The sequence below is a fragment of the Marmota flaviventris genome, chromosome 4 (genome assembly GCF_047511675.1).
Source record: "Marmota flaviventris isolate mMarFla1 chromosome 4, mMarFla1.hap1, whole genome shotgun sequence".
NCBI lineage: Eukaryota > Metazoa > Chordata > Mammalia > Rodentia > Sciuridae > Marmota > Marmota flaviventris.
Window position 1 is genome coordinate 153,060,873 of NC_092501.1, and position 24,995 is coordinate 153,085,867.

The 24,995-nt window shown below is 34.8% G+C and overlaps 1 protein-coding gene and 1 non-coding gene across 3 annotated transcripts in view; one reads left to right on the top strand and one right to left on the bottom strand.

Moving 5' to 3' along the window:
• Uggt2 (UDP-glucose glycoprotein glucosyltransferase 2) overlaps positions 1-24,995 on the bottom strand; it is a 194,261-nt gene that overhangs the window by 128,144 nt on the left and 41,122 nt on the right. For both annotated transcript variants that reach the window (XM_027938864.2, XM_071611594.1), the window contains exons 11-13: positions 14,405-14,496; positions 8,402-8,552; positions 371-490 (exon numbers count right to left, since the gene is read on the bottom strand). In XM_027938864.2, coding sequence (XP_027794665.2) covers positions 371-490; positions 8,402-8,552; positions 14,405-14,496 — 363 coding nt within the window. The remainder of the gene's footprint in view (positions 1-370; positions 491-8,401; positions 8,553-14,404; positions 14,497-24,995) is intronic.
• On the top strand, positions 12,312-12,402 carry LOC114095624 (small nucleolar RNA SNORA38). Its single transcript, XR_003583291.1, has one exon. It is a non-coding gene; the product is annotated as a small nucleolar RNA SNORA38 (small nucleolar RNA).

The following is a 24,995-nucleotide window of genomic DNA, read 5'->3' on the forward strand; positions in this document are numbered from 1 at the left end:
TTTTTCCCCCACCTTTCAAAGTTCCAATAAGGATGAACCTATATACGCAGATGAAGACATAGTATTTATGCATTTTTCTCTGAAATACACTAACCTTTAATCATTAGTTCTTCATAATATAGAAGAAAAATTCTATTATAAATCCCTTTGAGCAAATGTAACAATTTTTGTACCATAAAATTCCATGAGGACTCAACAAGAGGCAGATTATGTGACATTACTAGCTTTGGATACCAAGTCAGCAATGGCACCTGAAGCTGGTTGCATCAGGTCAATACTTCCACAACTGAGATGCCTATATACCAACAGAAGGGTAATTCAAAAAGAATGTTTTATAAGCTGTATATAACTATCAAAATGTTAAACTCACCAAATTGTGAAAATTACGCCTTATAGAAGGTATAGTTCCAGGGAATACTGGCTTCAGAAGCTCCTGGCAACTTGTAGGCCATGTAACATATAAGCCATCATTTTCTAAATCATTAATCCACTAGAAAAGAATCCAGAAGTCTATAAAAGCTATATTAACACTTAAATCATTTCAAAGTCAGTTTTACCATATCAAATGACAAGTAAAAACACAGATTTCCTATATTTCTGATTAAATATAAAACTCCAGTTCAATATTTCCTAAATTAAGGATCACATTATATATAAATAATATTTCTATATTTTTTTACATTAAACTTTCTCCTAAAAATTGATTCCTTTCACATTTTCATCTCATAAAACTATAAAAATGACCCCATAAATTATTAAGATGAATATTCAATCTTAATTATCAGCAGTAATTTTCTTAAAGGGTTGGGCATAAGGAAAAGAAAATGGCTTATAGAAGTTAAGTTATAATCAACACCTTAGACTTCTAATTCCAATCAAGATGGACTTCATTTTTACCATGGAAGAGAATCCCAAAGCAAATTTGATATAAATGAAAAAGCTATTGCAAATGTGGGGGAGGGTGCACTAGAAACTTAGAAAACAGTAAAAAGGACAAACTACCACAAAAATTTAGGAAACTGTGGACAATCATTATTATTACTGAAGACAGTGGAGAGCCTGTGTTAAACTAGCTATCCTGCCTGAAGAACTATAAAAGCTGAAGAAAACATATTGGCCATTGTTTAGGGACATGTGGTTGGGGCATCAAGCAACATTCCAAAAGCAGGAGTCATAAGAGGCAAGTTCTGCTTTCACCTTGGTTTTGTCCTGGGATGCACTCTTAAAATTGCAGCTTAGAAGCACAGTGTTCATATACAAAGGATAGTCGCACTGGGCTGGAAAGCAGAAGTTAAAGTTAAGGCTGTCAAACGGTTGGTATCTAAAGCAAGAAAGCAGAAATCTAAGTGAGAAGTCTAAAAACATCTCCACACAAAATCTTCTGAAGTCATTTGCTGACTTGTAATCTGCACTGACAACACCCTCCAAAAAGCCAGGAGAACAGGGAAACCAAGAGGTTGAAGCCAGAGGATTATGGTACTGAAAAAACAGAGGCCAGATTCAAACTAGAGTTCATGTGCCAAACACTACAGATTTTCACTTGAGATTGGGTAAGGACCAGATGATAGAAGAAAGATAAAACAAGAAGAAGACAAGAAGACATTTGGCATTTTTTTTTTTTGGGATTGGCCAACTTCACTTAGCATAATCTTCTCTAATGCCATCCATTTCCCTGCAAATGCTATGATCTTATTCTTTTTTATTGCTGAATAATATTCCATTGTGTATAAATGCCACATTTTTTTTATACATTCATCCACTGAAGGGTTGGGAGGGAGAGCAAGGAAGGAAGATTACCTCTAGATAGGTAATAGGGGTGGGAGGGAGAGGGAGGGAGAAGGGGAATAGCATGGATGGTGGAAAGAGACCCTCATCATTATACAAAATACATGTATGAAGATGTGAATTTGGTGTCAACATACAATCAGAGATATGATAAATTGTGGTATAAAGGTGTATTAAGAATTGTAATGCAAAAAATAAAAATAATAAGAGAAAAAAAAAAAGCATTACCCTGATTCTTGAAGAAGTCTTGCTAACATAGGCCCTAATGTCTCCCTGGTAAATGTACTTATTAACAAAACTTTGACAAAGCTTGTAAGTTCTTCCACACCTATTTTAAATAAATATAACATTTAAATAAATTCTTCCTAATTTAAAAAAATTGAAATACTTGTTTTAAAAAAAAGATAAAACAGAAGAGAACTTGCAAAGTCTAAAAACAAACCTCACCAGAAGTAAGCGAGCATCTGATACTTGGGTTTCCAGAGAAAACCTAAATACTTTTTGCTTCTATAGCTTTTTGCCAATTTCTTGCTCTTACCAAAAGTGGTCAAATAACTGATTTATATATATGTATATATCCACACACACACACACATTTTTCAAAATTTTTTTGAGATGAAGTATCCCTGTGTTGCCTGGTCTAACTTTGAAGTCCTGGGGTCAAGTGATCTTCCTACCTCTGCCTCCCAAATATCTGGGACTACAGGTAAACATCACTATGCCCAGTTTGATTAACATATTTTTTAAAAATAACAGAAATAGGTAGAAAGATGGAAAGTTTAATAAAACTAAAATCTATTAAAGAAGAATCAAAGGGATAATTGAGAATTTAAAAATGTGTAGGCTGGGGGTGGAGCACAATGGTAAACTGTATGCTTTTCAGGCACAAGGATCTAGGTTCAATTCTCAGCATCAAAAACAAATGTAGTCGGGTGCAGTAGCGCATGCAAGTAATCCCAGTGGCTGGGGAGGCTGAGGCAGGAGAATCATGAGTTCAAAGCCAGCCTAAGCAACTTAGTAAGGCCCTAAGCAACTCAGTGAGACCATCTTTAGAGGGCTGGAGATGTAGCTTAGCAGTTAAACACCTCTGGGTTCAATCACTAGTACCAAAAACAAAACAAACAACAACAACAACAAAAAAAAAACACAATTTTTAAAATTATGAATTGTAGGACTTTATTAAGAGAGATTAATTGCAGACTGGACATAGGAGAAAAAAATATCTAGTAAACTAGATAACAAGTCAATAGCATCTATACCAACTAAAGAACACAGAAAAAGAAATAATATATAAAACCAAGTATGAGTAATCACAGGTGATAGTCTAATTCATTTTGGAAATTTCCTGAGAACACTGAAAACCACTTGGAATAGGCATCTTACAGACTTTCAGTACCAAATGGAGTCAATTTATACCAACTGGACCACTTCTTTGGTCTCAGGTAAATACACAGAAGGAGCAACACCAAGGAAAATCAGCTTCACAAAAGTTGCATGGGATTCCATTAGTTCTGTTGGTCATAACCCTGGCTATCATAGCCATTGAGTTCCCAACACATTGAGTAAAAGAAAGTATTGCTTATAAATTAGAAGGTATTAGATTATCTCCTCAATGTTCAAGGACAAAAATAAATTAACACAAAATTGGTCATGGTGTTAATGCATGACTCTTTTTGGGAGAAGCAAAGAACTTAAAATATCATGTTTTCTAGATTTTCTTTAGAGAGTGAAATCAGGTAAGATGGCTAAGAAACTCCAAATCTTCATCCTCTAAAATTTAGCAATAAAAAATTGGCAAATATGTAGGATTAACTTCTTTCAAAAATGTGAAAATTAAACAGAAGCTTGCGGGAAACTCAAGGATGCTTATTTACGAAAAACAGCTGAATTTTGGCAAGAGTGAGATATGTTGTTATATAATTTACTTTATCTCCATCTCCTGCTCCCAAGTTCACTAATAACCTTGAAAATAAGAGCTTGCATTTCCAATATTGAAACTGGAGGGAGTAAAGTGAACTACATTCTGAAAGAACTGTAATTACCTTTTTTGAACTGTCCAATGACTGCCTGGAGAATCTGCTTAAAAGGCCTATCTACACCTTGCCTAACTCATGACTTTTCTAGTCTTGGAAAAGTTGCTACCCCAATTTGTGGAAAACATTTACAGGCAAATGTTTTAGTCACTACTGCCTGAGGAAGTAGAAAACAGTTGGGACAAGTAAGAGACAAACCAAAAAGCTAGTAAGGAAACACTGGGGACTGCTTTAGGAAATAGGACTTTGAAAAATTCTGACAATTCCTTGAAATCTTGAAGGCTACATGCATGTCCTGGAATTTGTACATATTTGGGAACAACCTGAGAAAGCCCTCTTACCTGGCTGACCTTGACACTCTGTTCAGGCAAGAAGTGGGAGCTAAAGCAAATATGTAAACTCCTGGCTGAATGTTTATGAGCTACTCTCCCCTTCCTCCCACATGCTACAGGAAGCCCCTCTGCAGAGACTGGAGGTTTCCTAGTTCCAGGAATTTAAATTAATCTCTGTCCAATTGTTAGCAGACCACTAAGTTAATATATAACAGATAAGCAGTGACTTCAATATTTCACTTTAATAATGGAAAGAACTAGAGAACACCAGCAAGGAAACAAGATTTGAATAACACTATAACTGATAGGCAGTAAAAGAATATTTTAACCAACACCAGAATACATATTCTTCTCCAGTGCTCATGGAACATTTTCTGGGATAGATGATATGCTAGCACACACAGTCTTAACAAATGCAAAAGATTGAAACTGTACAGAGTAGCTCTCTGACTGCAATGAAATAAATTTAAAATCAGAAAAAGAAATTTAGAGAACTTAAAAATATGTGGAAACTAGACAATGTAATCTTAAGTAAGCAAGGGGTAAAAAAAAAAAATCAGGGAAAAAAAAACACTGAAATTAAAAAAAAAAACATCAAAACTTAAGGAACCTCCCCCTTAAAAAAATATCTTACAAGAAAAAGATCTCAAAATAACAACTTTATACCTGAAGTAACTTGAAGAGTAAAACTAAATGCAAAAAAGAAGAAATAATGTGGGTTAAAGACAAATGAAAGAGAAATGCAAACGAAGCAAAGAGTTGTTCAATAATAAAACTGCAAAAGTTTAGCTAGACCAAAACAGAGAAAGAAAAGACTCAAATAACTAAAATCCATAATTAAAGCAGGGATACTATCACTTGTACCAACCTTATATTATGAACAACTATATGCTAACAAATTGGATCATTTAACAAATTCCCAAAACTGACTAAAAAATGGGACATCTGGGGGTGGGGTTGTGGCTCCGCGGTAGAGTGCTCGCCTAGCACATACAAGGCGCTGGGTTTGATCCTCAGCACCACATAAAAACAAAATATATTGTGTCCAACTATAACTAAAAAATAAATATAAAAAAAATAGGACATCTGGGACTGGGGATGTAGCTCAGTGATAGAGTGCTTGCCTAGCACACGTGAGGCATTGGGTTTGATCCTCTGCACCACATAAAAATGAATAAAGGTATTGTGTCCATCTGCAACTAAAAATATTTTAAAAGAATAGGACATCTGAATAGATGTTGAACCATAGTTAAATGCCTCCCAAGAAAGAAAGTCCAGGAACAGATGGTTTCACTGATTAATTCTACCAAATATTTGAAGAAGTAACACCCATCCTCAAACTGTACCAAAAAAATAGAGAATACTAACTCAGAGATCATCATTAACTGATAGCAAAGCCAGAAAGATATGAGAAAAATGTAGACCAATATCCATTAAAAATACAGACAAAAATACATGCAAAAATAAATTGAATTCAGCACACATAAAACAATAATTCATGACCAAGTAGAATTTATCCCAGAAATTCAAGGTCAGTTGAAAAATAAAAAAAAGGGGAAAGCAACCAATAAAATACACCTTATAAGAAGAATTTTTAAAGAAATCCTATTATCAACAGATGCAAAAAAAAATGCTTTCAATAAAAGTCTAATTCCATTGCATGATAAAAGTACCCAATATAGGTACGGTGGTGCACACCTGTAATCTCAGGAAGCCAAGTAAAGGAGATTGCCAAGTTTGAGGCCAGTCTCAGCAACCAACCTAGTGAGACCCTGTCTCAAAATAAAAAGGGCTTAGGATATAGCTCAGTGGTAGAGCATGCCTGGGTTCAATCCCCTTTACCCATGCCACCGCCCCCCCACACACAAAAAAAAAACTCACTAAGAATAGAATGCAAACAAGGTAAGGATGTCTGTTCTTACTACTCTATTCAACACTGTAAGGAAATTCTAGGTGGAACGTTTCCACAAGTGTGAAATAAACAGTAAGACTAGAAAGAAAGAAAATTATCTTTATTTACAGATGACAATCTTACACATAGAAAACTCTAAATAATGCTCAAAAAACCCACTGGGACTAACAAACATTCAGTAATATTTTTATGCACCAGCAAGAAGTTTTTATATTCTAGTAACAGATATGACATGTTTTTGATCACCAGGGAAATCAAATCCACCAAGAGATATCATCACATTCCAGCTAGAATAGCTATAATAAAGAAGACAAAAAAGTAAATGCTGGCAAGAATTCAGAGAAAGGGGAATTATTATATGCAACTCACGAGAGGATAAATTAGTATAGTCATTACGGCAAATGATATGGAATTTTCTCACACTAATCTGTGTGTTCCAGCTACCCCACTACTGGGCATGTACTCAAAGGAAATGAAGATACCTGCACTCCCATGATCACTGCAGCACTATTCACAATAGCCAAGATATGGAATCAAAGTGTCTAACAGATGAATTGCTAAAGATACTATTTAGCCACGAAAAGAGTAAAACCCTAATTTATACCCACATGACTAGAACTGAAGACAAAGTAAAATGTGCCAGACACAGAAAAAGATAAACACTATGTATTCACTCATGTGGAAACTAAAAAATTGATTTAACTGAAGTATACAGTAGAATAGTTGTTGCTAAAGTCCAGAAAAGGTGCAGGGTAGAGATGAGGGAGAGACGCTGGATAACAGTTAACAAAATACAGTTAGGAGGAATAAGTTCTAGTTCCACAGCATAATAGGTTAAGTAGAGTTTACAAAAATTATATGGTTTATAAAGGGCTAGAAGATATGAGTTAAAAATTCCCAACAACAAATGTTTAAAGAGTAAAATGCTAAATATGCTGATTTCACTGTCATATATTATACACATGTATTGAATCATCACATTGTACCCCTGTCAATAAAGAAGTATAACTGTCAATCAAAATTTTTTAAACTAAACTAAAATCGCAAGATAACTGTAAAATTATAACTGACAAGGGACAGTTCTGACATAATATATCCATATATGTACATATACATGTGTGCTTATAAAGAACATACAAAACACAAGTGTGTATATGAAGAGGTTAACTCAACAGTTCTGAGTGCTCACACCTTATACATTCTCAAGAAGGGTGTCTTTTTGTCTCTTCTGGGAACTGAGCTCTTGGAATGCTGTTTCACATGCTTAGGGCCTTGAGCTATGCAGTTCCAACAGTTTTGTCTAGAGAATTTATACAAACAATGGAATTTATATTTATAACGAACTTCTGCTTTTCCTCTGAGAGTCTGGGACTTCAGAAACTGAGGGCAGGTACAGAATGTTGTATGCCCATGTGATGGATCCCCCTTCACAACCCTGAACTCCTAGGTGCACTTGAGCTTCCTTAGTTGGAAGCACCTTGCACATATTGCCATATACCAAATTAACCACATTCTGCAGAATATACCAGAAGAGAACTCTTGAAAACCTGCAGCTGGTTTCACCTGAATTTCATCCCTGATGATTCTGTTTTGTATTCTTTTGTTCTAAAAATCCATAACCATGACTGTAACAACTTCTGGGCCTCCTGAGTCCTGCTGGAAAAATCACTGAACATGAGCATGGTTTACAAAAATATGATAATATGGATTATTAAGGAAAGTTTCTCTCAGTAAGGACTGTTTGAACTGAACTCTGAAAGCAAAAATAGGAGGTAAGTGGACAGAGAAAAGAAATTTCCAAGATGAGACAAGTAGTGTGATAAGAAGAATACCTCAGTTAAAGAACAGAAAGGGGAGAAAGGAGGTGGGAAGAGAACAGGCTGTTTGCAGCCTACAAATCATACTAACAATCACTTTTGTGCTTAAGCAAAGGAGGGAGATGTGATCAGATTTCTGAAAAAACTCACCTAGGCTGCTCCCCGCCCCTCCCCCCCACACACCAGAATGTTAGGAGTTCATCGTAAGTTGTCTAGGCAAGATTTTCATTATGTTAAGACAGTATTCTTAATTCCTCAGCTCTCAACTGTTTAGTGTTTTATTTCTGCTATTTGTCATGTGATTATTCTGTTTTTACTATTTTATCTTTGAAGCTAAAAGGATACTGGATAAGTGGGTATTATAAGAAGCTATCAGATGGGAGAAGGTAAGTCTAATGTCTTTTTTTTCCACTGAATCCTCTTCCAAAATGCTTAAATTTTTTCTAAAGTCTGCCAGTATTTGGTTTTATGTTAAGCCTTAAATATATTAAAGTTTTACAACAATAAATAATATGCACTTACCACTATAGAAGAATGCCGAATATCTAGTATGTAGGCAGATTCCCAGACATGTGAATTTAGTTTTAAAAATTTGCTCAAATTTTCCCCATTGATCCCAAGATTTTGAAGGCCATTCATCACTTTTCCTTCTAATTTCAGCATATCCAAAATACTTGATATTTAAAAAAAAAAAAAATGTTTTATTTTGTTTTGCCAAAAATTTTAAGAATCTTTTAAAGTGTTATAGATTTCTCAAAACATTAAAAATATAAGTTCCATTCATACTTTTATTTATAGTGGAAAAATATATTATTCATAAACAAACAGTTCTAATTAGTTATCCAGGATACATACTTTTGTCGGGGGTGGGGTGGGGTGATAACAATCCTATCATTTAAAAGATAGCAACAATATTGTACTCTTTACCAAAGTAGTGCAGATCAGATTAACCATATAAAACAAATAAGGAAAATAAATCATTAGGTTACTCTTGAAAAACATACTATAAAAGATCAGACAGACATAAAAATAAAATTTTAGTATATAGAAAACCCCATTAAAGTGTGTGAAAGTTCATATCTGTTTAGAATACAAATTAAAATGTCTTATTGTATATGTAGGTTGAACAGTTCTAATACGAAAATCCAAAATGCTCCAAATTCACAACTCTATAGGCTATATGTGAAAGGTATACATGAACATAAATGACTTTCATGTTTACACTGGGTTCCGTTCCTGAGATTTCATTTTGTGCATGTAAGCATTAAAAAAAAATCTGAAATCTGACACACTTTTAGTCCCAAGCATTCTGGAGAAGAGGAAATCAATATAAATAAATTCAAAAATTCTCAAAATATGAGAGTATTACTATTCATACAATATTAATAGTAAGTAACCCTATTCACAAAAAGTTTGGGTAACCTGAATCTTTAAACTACTCTTTGTCAAGCTGTGTATGCCAGAAAAGTGCCAAGTACTTTCTGAAAAGAGCTCCTCAGAGCCTCAAAACCACCACCATAGGAAGTTTCAGATGATACAACTGAGGCTCACAGGCAATGTGTCCTGCCCATGGCTGCTCAGCTAGTGGAGCTCAGAGCTGACCCAGAAATGCTAGAGGAAGGCAGTGCTTCCCTGTTTCTGCTTGTCTCGCCTTGTCTGTAATGTCAAGACTTTAGAGTACTTGTTTTTTAAAAACGATAAGTTTACTAGGCAAGAAGGAACTTTTACTGTTTAAAGGAACTGCTAAAATTGATATTTATTATATTTAACCTAAGGGCTTCATTCAAAAAATTCAGTCACAGAAATCATTTTCTCTTTCAACAAGTAAACCGAGTAAGAGAAAAGCAAAGTATGGATTTTAGTATACAGTTCTCAGGGAAACTACTGAGATCCACAGCGGGGAGATCTAATACCAAAACTCTTAGTAAAGCTGTTACATAATTTCAAGCTGATCTGTATGTATGACTTTGGCTTTTCATGTCTATATCCTAGACAGATTTAAACACAAAAAGAAAGCTTTATTACCAGGAAAACAAAAATCTACGAGAAGATAGGCACTATAAATAATACTAGCTTGAATATCCCAAATCACCAATTTAAAAATAAGATGTAGTTTGACATGATAGGACAAATGGAAAATTTCACACCTGACATTATGGGATGGGTTGTAGTAAAAACTCAGGCATGTTAAAAATACAGAAGCTCAGATTATGCTCAAAATAGGGCAGGCATGTTAAAATGTAAAATAAATTTTAAAATATAATTCATGTATAGTATATATAAATATATAAAGTATACATGAACATAAATGACTTTCATGTTTAGATCGGGTTCCGCTCCTGAGAATCAAAAAATGTGCTTATTTATAATTCTATTAATATATGTAATAAAAATATACTCAGACATGCAAAAAATACATGTGTGGCTTCCTAAAGTATTTCAACTTTTTAGTCTAAGTTCCCTAATTTGTAAAATAAGAATTTCAGAGTACCCTGTAAATATATTTTCCATTCCAAAAATTTGGTGATGCTCACTGATCAGACCCATTTTTTTGGTATGGTAGAATTTCAATATTTCTCATAGCTATTTTTTCTCAAACTTGTTTTCAAGGAAAATCAGACCCACAGCACAGTACATTGGAAAGGGTGTGGGATTTTGAAACTACCATTATTTACTATTTATGTCTTTAGTTTTGTATAAAATCTAAGTCTCAGTTTCCACATCTACTTAAAAAAGAAAAACCAATAATCCCTTTCCAGAGAATTAAGGCTGAATGAACTGATGATCAGGCACACAGTTATCTTCAATAAGCACTAGTTTGTTCCTTGATCTTCCTAAATCTTGAATTTTGGATGATAAATAAAAACTAAGTACACTTGATTTATCTATCAGGAAACTTCCTGTATCTTGGGGTTTACAAATAGTATTTAAAAGGGAAGCATCAGAAACTATCTTTGGACTTGTTTGATGGCTTCTCCTGCCTTAGAGACAAAAGGCCAAATCTGTAACTTGCTTTTACAATCTGATCTTTGCCTATCTGTGTGATCTTGACTAATTCTAGCTCCTCCTCATTGTCTACAGTTCTCAAAACATGCCTTCATGTTGTCACAACCTCCATTTCCCCTTTGTCCAATTCATCCTTTAAAGCCTAGCTTAAATAAAACACTTCTTTGAAGTCCCAAAGTTCCATCAAAAAATACAAATTTCTGGGGTTACAAATCCCACACACTGTATCTAACCTTTTACAAGCCTTATCACACTGTTCTTATTTACTTAATGTATTCCCATCTAGACTGAAAACATCACTTAGGCAAGACCTATTTTGTCTTGTTTACCACTATATCCCCAACATGCAGCAGTTCCAACAACATAGCAGGATTCAGATACATGAATTGCATTTTAATATTAAATTGATTTTATAATATTGGATTTCAATACTTCATGCATTAAAATAATTATTTTGCAAGAACTCAAAAGAATTCTAAGCAGATAATTTTATGAAAATACAGAAAAACTATAGAAGTGATGATATCAAGACCACTTTGTCACATCTTTCTGGTGGTAGCGACACTGCTCAAGTAGGAAGAGACTGTATCAAAATGTGATACCTAATTTGTATTAGAGTCAATTTCTCACTGGGCAAGTCTGTGGCTGAGGCAGACATGCAATAATGCCTCCCTGATGGACTAGGATAGTATATTCTAAGGTAGAGAAACAAAGCCTCATTTATGTCTTGGATGCCTTTCCCCCAGCCACAGTCTCATGGTTCTTACTGTCTCAGCCTCTCTGGGAATGAGACCTACACTGTCCTGACCCTGAACCCGAGACTTTAAGCTCCTTCTATGACTTGGAAGAACGATGGGGCCATATCTGAGATATGATATTGATTCTCCACAATCCAGAAATGCAATTATTGACAGAGGATGGGAAAAAAAAATAATTCATTTCCTTTCTTCCTCAAATGGACAATTTGAGTACTAGTAGCAAAAACAAACTCTCTCTATGCAATATCTCTGTAATAGAACATTTTCATTTCTCTATTTTTCCATATAATTTTCTTTCATTCACCTGTTTTTCATTGATTTTATTCTATATCCTGTCATCTTTTTCAGAAAATCTCTTTGATTATGTTACCTGAAAAATATCAGAAAATACAATTATCCTTATATATTTGCTATTTCTCTTTTAAGGGAATCACGGTAGCCATCACATCACTAGGGAACAGAACTACAGTACACATGCCGCTATTCTTTCTATCGATAATGTTTATGCTATGTATCTCGGGTTGTCAGGTCCAAGGATTCAATTAAATATAGAGAAAAGCCAGCTTGAGATAAAAATTATAAAATGGCAAAAATTCCAAATGAACTATCCTATTTCTATGTCTCTCTTGCATTTTTCTACACATCCAAACTGGTAAGAAAATGGATCTTTCCTTGAATGAAAGGAAAAAGAAATGTGGATTTGGAGAAATCCGGGGCCAGCTTGCTGCTGGTGGGCTCAGGATCAATCATCCCATAGAGAAGCAAAACAAACAATTAACTGAACTTATTTTATGGTGCAAACATTAACTTTTAAATCAGTTTTAAACTTCTCTACAAGAGTAAACCAAATTCCATTTTTTCTCTTCTTTTTGACTTGTAAGTTTAGATTTATGGGTGAGGGGCCGTTGATTAACAAAAGAATTCCTAATTCTTTCTGCCTTAGAGCACTTGTGAAGAATTTTTGACCTAAGGCACAAGATAGCACATTGATACAAAGATATCCCAAGTAAAACTTTGATGTATATTTGTAAATATTTGAATCTCATTTTAAAATTCATGAAGTTTCTACTAAAGAAATGTTCGAATTTTCATACCTTTCATTCAGTAAGCATTTCCTGAGTGTGTGCCATGCACTAGGCATGTAATTTCATAATTTCAAATTTCAAAATTCCATAATTTCAAATTTCCTGACAGACATAGCACTTTAAATTATCCTTGTTAATTTCTCTCTTCTGGGAAAACACCTTGTGTTGCTTTCAGTTTCTTTCTGGAGGGTATATGTCCCTGGCTGCTCAGTCTAGTCCCCAAGAACTGCTAAGTTAACAACCTACTTTTCATTGAAAGACAGTTTAGAATAGTGGGATGAGTACAGGTCTAGTATTCACTGGAACAATTATCTCCAAGGTTTCTCACAACTATTCACAGCTTTGGGCTTGTATATTTTGGTAAAATATTCTACCAAAATAATAGAGTTGTGTTACACAATCAAAAACACGCATTTGATGGAGAGGAAGAAAAAAGGAAGGATATGAGTAAAGCAGATAGAAGAAATAAGTGCTACTGTTCTATAGTACAGTTGAATGATGACAGCTGAGAATAACTTGCTGTGTATTTCAAAATAGCTAGAAGAGATGATTTTGAATGTTCCCAATACAATGAAATGATAAATGTATGATGTCATGGAAATGATAACTATCCTCATTTTATTATTACACATTGTACATACATATCAAAATACTGTATTTTGTATTCCATAAATATGTACAATTTTTTTTTATTGTTGGTTTTTCAAAACATTACATAGTTCTTGATATATCATCTTTCACACTTTGCTTCAAGTGGGTTATGAACTCCCATTTGTACCCCATATACAGATTGCAGAATCACATCAATTACACATCCATTGATTTACATATTGCCATACTAGTGACTGTCGTGTTCTGCTACCTTTCCTATCCTCTACTATCCCCCCTCCCCTCCCCTCCCCTCTTCTCTCTCTACCCCCTCTACTGACCTTCATTTCTCCCCCTTGTATTATTTTTCCCTTTCCCCTCATTTCCTCTTGTATGTTCTTCTGTATAACCCTGAGGGTCTCCTTCCATTTCCATGCAATTTCCCTTTTCTCTCCCTTTCCCTCCCACCTCTCATCTCTGTTTAATGTTAATCTTCTTCTCATGCTCTTCGTCCCTACTTTGTTCTTAGTTACTCTCCTTATATCAAAGAAGACATTTGGCATTTGTTTTTTAGGGATTGGCTAGCTTCACTTAGCATAATCTGCTCTAGTGCCATCCATTTCCCTGCAAATTCTATGATTTTGTCATTTTTTTAATGCAGAGTAATACTCCATTGTGTATAAATGCCACATTTTTTTAATCCATTTGTCTATTGAAGGGCATCTGGGTTGGTTCCACAGTCTTGCTATTGTGAATTGAGCTGCTATGAACATCGATGTAGCAGTGTCCCTGTAGCATGCTCTTTTTAGGTCTTTAGGGAATAGACCAAGAAGGGGAATAGCTGGGTCAAATGGTGGCTCCATTCCCAGCTTTCCAAGAAATCTCCATACTGCTTTCCAAATTGGCTGCACCAATTTGCAGTCCCACCAGCAATGTACAAGTGTACCCTTTTCCCCACATCCTCGCCAGCAAAAATTTTTAAAATGCACTTATATTTAAAGCCATTCTTGGCATTTTGACATACTAAATTCAGGACAATTTTTACCTTTACATAAACCATAGTTTGTATTAATAATATTAATACTTACCTAAAAGGATCATAAACATCCATATCAACATGAAGGCCATTTATAAATAGACGAGCATCACCTGGCTGAATTTCAAATCTATCTTGGAGATCCTTGAAATAGAGTAAAACAGTTAAACAAATGCTACAAGACGAGTCATCTATGTCAGGGGTCACCAAACTATTTCTAGTAAATACTTCATGCATTGCAAGATATACAGTCTCTGTGACTACTTAACTTTGCCTTTGTAGCACAAAAGCAGCCTTAGACAATACGTAAACAAATGGTCATGATTATGCTATGATAAAACCCATTTATAATAAACAGTTGGCAGGTTAGATTTAGCCTCTCCTGATCTAAGTGATGAAATTTTTTGATAGGTTAGAATTTAATACCAGAACATTTTGATTTTGCAACGGATGACATTAAAGTTCTTATATGTTTTACATAGTGAGTGTATGTTCACACACACAACTTAATAGGTGGCACATTCCTGTTCCTTGATACAATGATATCCCAAGTAAAACTTTGATGTATATTTGTAAATATTTGAATCTCATTTTAAATTCATGAAGTTTCTACTAAAGAAATGTTCGAATTTTCATGCCTTTCATTCAGTAAGCATTTCCTGTGTGCCATGTACTAGGAACCAACCTAGATGCCCTTCAATAGACAAATGGATAAAAAACGTGGCATATATACACAATGAAATATTACTCAGCAATAAAAGAATAAAATCATGGCATTTGCAGGAAAATGGATGCAGTTAGAGAAGATAATGCTAAGCGAAGTTAGCCAATCCCAAATAACCAAAGGCCGAATATTTTCTCTGACATAAAGAGGCTGATTCATAGTGGGATAGGGAGAGGGAGCATGGGAGGAATAGACAAACTCTAGATAGGGCAGAAGGGTGGGAGGGGAAGGGAGGGGGCATGGGTTATAAATGATGGTGGAATGGGTGGACATTATTATCCAAAGTACATGTATGAAGACACGAATTGGTGTGAATATACTTTGTATACAACTGGAAAAAAAAGAATTTAGTCAAAGTGATTTATAAAACAATAAACAAACACTTTAATAATTAAAAAAAAAAAAGAAACAACTCTTGGCACTACATTAATAACAAAAGAAAGGAAAGGTAACGTTCTTCCAAGCACAGGCCAATTCCTAGAGTAATCACACCTGGTTTAAATCCTGGTCTTGCTCCTTATTATAAAATCTGGACAAATCCAATTAGCTTTTATAATCCTCAATTTCCTCATTTATAATATGGGAATGATTCTATCTATCTCACAGGTTAACTATATTATATATGGATACCGATATATATGTGCCTTTTCGCATGTACCATGAAAGCTTTTACTTACTATTATTGCAATAGGTTAACCAGTTTAGGAGGAAAATCAATTTTAAACATTTCATTTCAATATTGTAAGTGACATAATAGCAATGTGTAAAAATATTCTCAAAAGGCAAATGAAGTAACTGATTTGAAAAAATTCAGGGAAAGATTGACAAAGTTGAATATTTTATATGATTACTGGTCAACATGACAGGTAAGCTACATACAGAGAAGGGAGAGAAAGAATAAAACTTGTAAACAAAATATTTACACTGTTTCACACAGAATACTGGAAAGAAAGTAAACCCTAATACAAGGTTCAAAGGGGAACTTGATTTGTCTTTAGTTACTTCTGGTCCTATCAAAAAATTAATTTAAGAATCTATATTCCAACCTCAAAATCTACAAATGCCAGTAAATTCATATTGCCTGCTATATTCCCCTCTGCCCCACAAGGCTAGCCTTAAATCCTGACAAATTAGTCTAACACTTAAAGTGGCCTTTCTTAAATAAGGGGTAAGAATTCAAGTTTTAGTAATGTGACAAACGAAAGATCCTACAATTCTCTTATTAAAAGAAAGCACAAAAATACACCTAGATGAAATATTAAAAATGTCTTCCAACCTTGGTTTTGTTTTCAAGAAATTAAAGAATTCATCTGAGAGCAGAGAAAAAGGAAAAATATGAATTCAAAGATGTAAACCAACAGTGAAGGCCCTGTTCTGAGGAAATCCACAATTTCCTATATAGCCCAAGGCTTGGGTTTTGAAGAAGGATGAACAAAGCCTTGGAGCTGCAAAGGATGGGGAGTAGGATCAGAGATCTCTTCATGCCCATATAAAGAAGTGCTATACTCACAAGGAAAAGGTGAACCTAATGTCCTGCAGAAACAGCACAGAAACTTATCTCTCAACCTTGCTTGCTGGTGGAAGAAGTAGTCTTCCAAACAAATTCATGCCCACAGGCTTAGCTTCACTGGGTTTGGGTTTTGATTTCACAGTTTATGATCCAAAAAAATATATAAACTCAGACTTCTTATTTAAAATGAAATTAAACTGGTAGCATTCTTGAGTGTTAGTTAAGTGGAAATAAATCCAAATCCCCATGGAGAAATATAAACTTATTTTTAAAAAATAGGTAATTGCTTAGTCCAATATGTTTCAACAATCATAAAACTGAACTATATCACTTGAAGCTAAGAAAATTCCAACTGAGTGAATATCAAAAGACTGGTTGAGGATGAGGGAGGGATCCGGAGGGAGGGAAGATAGTGGAGCAGAGAAAGGAAGCTTGGCTCAGCAGTACCCCACTTATAAAACAGGAAGGCTTCTTCTCAACGAGGTAAGTGGCAAAGGAACCTCACTGAAACACAACATTAAACTGTAATTTAAAAAAAAAATTCATAGAGCTACAGAAAAGTGGGTAACTTGAGCATAAGAAGTACCTTAGAGACACACTAGCTCTGGCTGCCATCATAGCAGAGCAGGGACCATGGAGAAAGAAACATGTGGCTGGCAGGTAAAGAAATTAAAAAATAAAGAGAAATCAACCTAGGGAAGCCTGGGGTTTATAGAGGAGGGCTGATTTTAATGCACACAGAGCTGATACAGCAAGCCCCTCAGTGAAAACAAATCCAATGTGGTCCGCTCAGGTGAAAGTGTGCATTAGGGACAGCAAGCACTCCCAGAGGATGGTGTGGAAAGACTCCACCTGCGAGGTAGCCCTCCCCAAATGTGAAATAGGAATATTTTCCTCATCTGTCAGCCTAAGAGCTGAAAGCTGTCCCCACACAGCTCATGTAACTGCAGATGGGGGAAATGAAAACTTGTGGAGAAAGTTACCAATAGGTTACCAACCCCCCACCCCCCAAGAGGGTGCCTACAGTGGAGAAACTGAAACAGGCACAAGGAATATTTTGCCTGGACCATTTAGCATCTGGATTCTAAGGGATAAAGATTTATGGTGGCTGGCACCCCATAGGAGCTATTATGGAGATGCTCACTGCCAGGCAAGCCATCTACACTCCCTGGTGGATACCCAGTTCCACAATTCATCAGCACTCCTCAGTCTATCCCACCCAACCCTGGGAGACTAGAATCTAAAAGCTACTAAGCCTAGCTGGCAGCTAAGCAAGGAGCACAAGGACAGCGAACAGAAATACAGAACTAAAACAAAGACTGAAAATCTATTCCTGCTAGAAGATTTGACCACCACAGCAGAAACAAGAACTTTATCTCTCATTAAGATTTTTTTTTTCATTTTCATTTTTCTATTCCTATTTCTTTTATCCTCTCTATATTTTTCATTTTCCTTTTTCTTTTCCTATTTCTTTTTTCTCCATATTCCCATTTTTTACTTTTCAAACTTTTTCCCAACCATTTTATTATACTCTATTATTATTTACTTCTTAAAATTATGCATGATTTTGTGTGCTCTCGATGTATGGATAGGTTTGAATATATATACTCATAACTTTCCGTACACATTAATAGCTCTCTCCTGCATGTGTTCATTATAGCCTAGATTAGACTTAGGTGAGGAACAATTATACAAGGGTTCAAGTTGTTTTGATCTTACATTTGTTGGTTATTTTATATCTAGATTCTAACCCCTCCCATCTCCCCTCCCTTACTTTTTCCCCAGTAATAGCCAGAATCTCCTATTCCTTCCTTTTCTATTATGTTCAGTTACTTTATTATTTCTCTATCTTTATAGCTGACACCTGCTCCCTATCTTATGCCTCTCCTTTGATCACTTTCTTGATCATTTCAAACTTTCTCTTGTCTTTCCCCCTATTTTTTCTTAACAAATGGTATCCCACTAAATAGAACCTATAAAGACTATGAAATTACTACCCCACTCAAGTTGTTGTGATTATTAATATAGAGGACAACACAGTAGATACCTAGTTCATAATTTGTTATTGTTGGCACTATCATTAAATGCTGACCCCACCATTCTTACATAGGCAACAATTAGGGTTATAGAAAAGTAGACACCAGCTATTTATATTAAAACTGTACATATGTTGCTGACATTAGTGCCATTCCTGGCTCCCCACTCCTTCCTAAGAGGTGCTGGAAAGAGACTGGGATTTTTTGGATCACAGAATAGAGATTCTGCAGCTGAGAAAACAATCACCTCTCAATCAACAGTGAATTTCATCCTACTCACAATCGAATCCCTTCTGAGCCCTAACATTACTCCAACTTGAAGAATTAAGGAGGCAAAAACTCCAAACCAACAACAAGGATCCAAGAAGAACCACCAGAGAGGGACCATGGTTCCTACCCCTTCACATCTACTCATCAAAAACAGAAGTCTCAGAACAAATAAAATAATCACACACAAAAAAAGGACACACATAAAAAAGAACAAGAGGAACCATTTCAATTGATGACCAAGTCCAAGACCTAAAACGTGAGGAAACCAGCAAACTCTCCTCTAAAAATTCATGATCCCCCAATAAAGGACCCTGATTTATGTGGACAAAATCCCAGAGAAAGATTATAAAAAACTGATTAACTAAAAGAAAATCTAAGGAATAGATTAAAAAAGCAAATACAGCAGATGAAAGACTACTTCAAGAAATAGAAACAGTGAAAAGAAACCAATCAGAATTCCTAGAAATGAAAGGCAATCAAATTAAAACTTTCCTTGAATGTACCACAGATTAGATTGCATAAAAAATAGAACCTCAGCCCTTGAGGACAAGACTTTGGGTCTTGAAGACAGTGCACATGATCTTGAGTACACCAAATGCAATAAAGTGAAAAAAAAATAATAGTACATGATTAGAATATACAAGAAATCTTGGACAACTTCAAAAGATCAAATCTGAGAATCAGTGAGATAGAAGAGAACATGGAGATACAAGATAAAGGCATAAAGAGCAGAAACTTTTCCCATCAGAAATGAGAGACATCCACATACAGGAGGCTTATGGAACCCCAAATAGACCTACTCTAATGAGAAGCTAAGACATATCATAACCAAAAATTCTTAACATAGAACATAAGAAAAATGTTAAAAGCTACAAGAAACATCAGGTCACATTTAGAAGCAATTTAGAAGCTCACTTCTGATTTCTCAATTCAGACCCTAAAATCAAGGAGGGCCTAGATTGAGGTATTTCAAGCACTTAAAAAACAAAAAAACTGTCAGGCAAGATTACTATACTCAGCAAAGCTATTTCAAATTTGAGGGGTAAATAGAAATCTTTCCCAAGAAGGAACAAAGAATTCATGATCACCAAGCCAGCATTACAAGAATCTCAAAGATAAACTGCACACAGAATGATTTAGTCAGCTTTTTTGCTGCTGTGACTAAAAGACCTGATAAATAATTTTAGAGGAGGAAAAGTTTATTTGGGGCTTTTTGTTTCAGAGGTATCAGTCCATAGACAGCAGGCTCCATTCCTCAAGGGCTTGAGGTAGGGAAGAATATCATGATGGAAGAATGTGGTGAAGGAGAGCGGCACAGGACATGACTAGGATGCAGACAGATGAAGCTCAGCTTAACACATACCCAAAAACTTGTCTCCAGTCACCACCTCCTCAGCCACACCTTACCAGCCTACAGCTACCACTCAGTTAATTCCTATCAGGGGGTTTATTCACCAGTTGTGTTAAGGCTGTCATAACCCAGTCATCTCACCTCTAAACCCTCTTGCATTGACTCTCACATAAGGTTTTGGGGATATCTAATAGCTAAACCATAATAGAGGAACTAAAAACAAATCCCAAAGCTCTCAAGTATAGAAAGATCAAAAGACAAGTAATCCATGAATGAGAATCAAAACGGTATTAAATCTAACAAAAAAATCAATATGGCAGGAAACCACAAACACATTCCATACTAAAACTGAATATTAATGGTCTTAACTCTCCAATTAAAAAACATAATAAGCAGAATGAATCAAAAAACAAAATCCAACTATGTTGTTTACAAGACTCATCTCATAGGCAAAGTCACTCAAAGGCTGAAGGTAAAAGGATGACAAAAAAATATTCCAGGCATATGATCCCTGAAAACAAGCAAGCACAGCTATTCTCATATTTGACAGGGCAGATTTCAAGCAAAAATTTATCAGAACAAAGAAGGCTACCACATCCTGGTAAAGAGAACAAGATGATATAACGATAAAAAACATTTATGCTCCAAATGTCAATGCACCAAATTACAAAGGAAAAAAAAATACTGACGTTAAATCCCAGACAGACTCCAACACTATAATAGTAAGTTACTGCAACATACCCTTATCCCCAACAGACAGGTCATTAAAACGTAAAACCTACAGATACTGCCAACCTAAATAATACTATAAATCAAACGAACCTAACAAGTATCTACAGAATATTTCATCCCAAAACAGCTGAATTTACTTCTCAGCAATGGAACTTTTTTGAAAATAGACCATATTCTGGTCACAAAACAAATCTTAGCAAAAAAATGCATTCTGTCAGATTATAATGGAATGAAACTGGAAATCAACTGCAAGAAAAATAAATCTCCATGTGTTTATGTGGCTTCTAACAATACTCTTAAAATGAAGAATGGATCAAAGAAGAAATCAAGAAATTAATATAAAGAGAAAAGAGATACAATATATCAAATTCTCTGGAACAGCATGTAGTTTTAGGAGGAAAATCTATAGTACTGAGTGCCAACATTAAAAAAAAAAAAAAAAATCCCAAATAAACATGCTCTACATCAACGCCTTAGAAAAAGAATTCCAAAATAAGATAGGAAAATAATTAAGATGAGAGCCAAAATCAATGTAATTGAGGATAAAAAAAAAATTACACAGGATCAATGCAACAAAATTGCTTCTTTAAAATTTTCTATATATAATTCCTTAGCAAAACTAACCAAAAGAATAAAAGACCCAAATCAATAAAATTACAGATGAAAAAAGATCACCATAGACTCTTCTGAAACTCAGAAGATTATGAAAACCTATTTTGAAAATTTATACTCCAATAAACTGGAATATCTAGAAGACACTGAAAAAACTTCTGGACACATGAACTGCTCAAAGTGAATCAGAAAATATAGAAAACCTAAACACACCAATATCAAGTAATAAAATTGAAAGTTCACTCAAAATCTTCCAAAAAACCCCAAAGCCCAGGACCAGATGGATTTTTAGCAAAGTTCTACCAGACCTTTATAGAAAAACACTAGTTCCTCTCAAATTATTCCATGAAATTGAAAGGGAAGAAACACTCCCAAATACATTATATGAAGCCAGTATAACCTGACACCAAAAACCATTAACAAAGATGCATCAAGGAAAGAAAACTACAGACCAATTTCCTGAGGAAAAGAAACAAAAATCCTTAATATTAATAAGCTGCATTCAAAAACACATCAAAAAGATAGGGCTGGGGTTGTGGCTCAGCGGTAGAGTGCTTACCTGACACGTGTGAGGCCCTGGGTTCGATCCTCAGCACCACATAAAAACAAACAAAACAAAGGTATTGTGTACAACTAAAAAATAAATTTAAAAAAAAGATAATATACCATGATCAGGTAGGTTTCACTCCAAGGATGCAAAGTTGGTTCAACATATGCAAATCAATAAACTTGATTCACCACTTAAATAGAATTAAGGACAAGAATCATCTCAATAGATATGAAAAGGCTTTTGATAAAATCCAGCACCCATTCATGTTAAAAATGTAGGAGAAGCTGAGGATGGAAGGAACTTACATCAATATTTTAAAGGCTATGAGAATCCCAAAGTCAACATCATACATCAGAATTGTGAGAAAACACATTTCTGTTATTTAAGCTATCCAGTCTACTCTATTTTGTTACGGTAACATGAGTGGACTAATATAATCCTTTTCTATTTCTTCATTGGTAATTGTTTGTTCATGTCCTTTGCTGCTTTTTTAAATGGATCACTAATTTTTCTTATTGATTTGCAGAACTCTTATACATTGTGGACATTAATCCTTTGCCACATATTTTGCAAATAATTCCACACAACGTGGAATGTATTGGGGAAAACCCAAAAGCATTTGCTCTAAAATCAGGAACAAGACAGGGCTGTCCTCTGTATAAAAGACAACAGGCAAGAAAAGGAATATGCTGGGGCTGGGGATGTGGCTCAAGCGGTAGCGCGCTCACCTGGCATGCGTGCGGCCCGGGTTCAATCCTCAGCACCACATACAAAGATGTTGTGTCCGCCAAAAACTAAAAAAAAAATACTAAAAATTCTCTTAAAAAAAAAAAAAAAGAAAAGGAACATGTTGACCCATGAAAAGATTTCACATCTAGAAGTCCCAGAAATTTCCACCAGACTACTTGTAGAGCTTACAAATGAGTTCAGTCAAGTAGCAGAATACAAGTACAACTCCCATAAAGTCAACAGCTTTCCTATACTCCAACACTAATTCAGTTAAGAAATCAAGAAAACCACTCCATTCACAATAACCTCAGAACAAAAACACCACCTTGGGAATTAATCTAATCAAGGAGGTAAAAGATCTCTATAATAAAAATTATAGCATACTGAAGAGACTGAAAAAGACTTTAGAAGATGTAAAGAGATCCCATGTTCATGGATAGACAAAATTGTCAAAATAGCTATACCAAAAGCAACAGACAGGTTTAATACAATCCTCATCAAAATACCAATGAGCTTCTGGACATAACTAGAAAAAACAGTCCTAAAATTCATTTGAAGAATGAAAGATCCAATCTGCCAACCTGTCTTAACTGAAGAGATTACACCATTTACATTCAATAGTAATAAGAAATGATTTTTATTTCCTGCCATTCTGATATATTTCAAATGCTTAAATTGGACTTGATTCTCCTTCAGTTGACTATTCTTCTAGTGTAATTCCTCTCTATGCTGGTTTTCACTTTTATTTTCTTTTTTTTTGAAATATTATATTATGTTTTATAGTATAGATTTCCAATTATAAATTCTTTTAACATTTTTTGATAAGTTTTTGTTTCATCTTCAATTTTAAATCTCAGTTTTACTGGACATAGTATTTGTGGCTGGCATCCATTTTCTTTCAGAGCTTGGTATATATTATTCCAAATCCTCCTGGCTTTTAGGTTTTGGGTTGAGAAATCAGTTGAAATACAGATTGTTTTATCTCAAAATGTGACCAGTTTTCCCTTCTCTTCTAAAATACTATACTTATTCTGTATGTTAGGGACTTTCATAACAATATGTTTTAGATTATATCTACTGTGATTTTTGTATATCTATAGTCCTATATGCCACCTGTGTTGGAATTACCACATCATTCTAAAAGTCTTGAAAATATCTGGGGATGTCATTTCATTGACAATATTGTGCAGTTCTCTAGCGTGGATTTCAGAGCTTTATCTATCCCAATGAATCTCAAAATTTTTCCTTGTAAGTTATCCCAGATTTCTTGAATATTCTGTTCCTGATCTCTAAACATCTTTTCTTTATGGTCAACTTTATTTCTAAGATTATATACTTTGCCTTCAAGAACTGAAAAAAATCTATCTTCAATGTGGGAGTCTAATCTACTGGTGGTGTTTCACTTATTTTTAATCCACTGTCATCTACCATGTTTTCTATAAAGTCACTTCCCCTTTTATTGGTAATATAGCTTTTATTTCTGAATTGTTTTATCTCTATTTTCTATACCTTTGCAAAATTCTTCTGGTTGGGGTTTTATATCCTCTTGTTTGGATATCACAGTGTTTGTCCACCTTTGAGTTATTGCCTTTCAAAACTTGTGTTGCTTTTTAGCTTCAATAATGTAAGTGTAAGTTCATGTCTGAATTCTGTATGGCAATTTTCCACTTAATAAGGTTTCCTCACCTATCCAGTGGTTTTGCTGCTTTCCCTATTATACAGTAAATCTTTGACGTAGGTATCAGTTTTACCTTCTTGATTAGTCATACAAGTTACACTTTCTTGAGAGACATTAGATTGTTTTGGGGTACAAAAGTCAAAATTGGCTTACCAGGTTTCTCAGCTTGAATACTCCTTATAGTGATCAAAAGTTTAAAAACTGAATCGCCTAATATAATCAGTCCTTCTCTGATTTTCAAACACCAGACTGGTTCAGGGGTTCTAATCTCCAGTCACTTTGTCCCCAAGGGATACTACCCAGTTTTTCAAATACTTCCTCTGAACTCACTCCATTTAGTTATTCAGAGTCTTCATCCCTTCCAATTATCCTTTGTTCCCCCAATATCTCCTCTTTAACCTCATGAAATTCTTCAGCTTCTTGACCCAAATTACCACATGAAGGAAAGCTC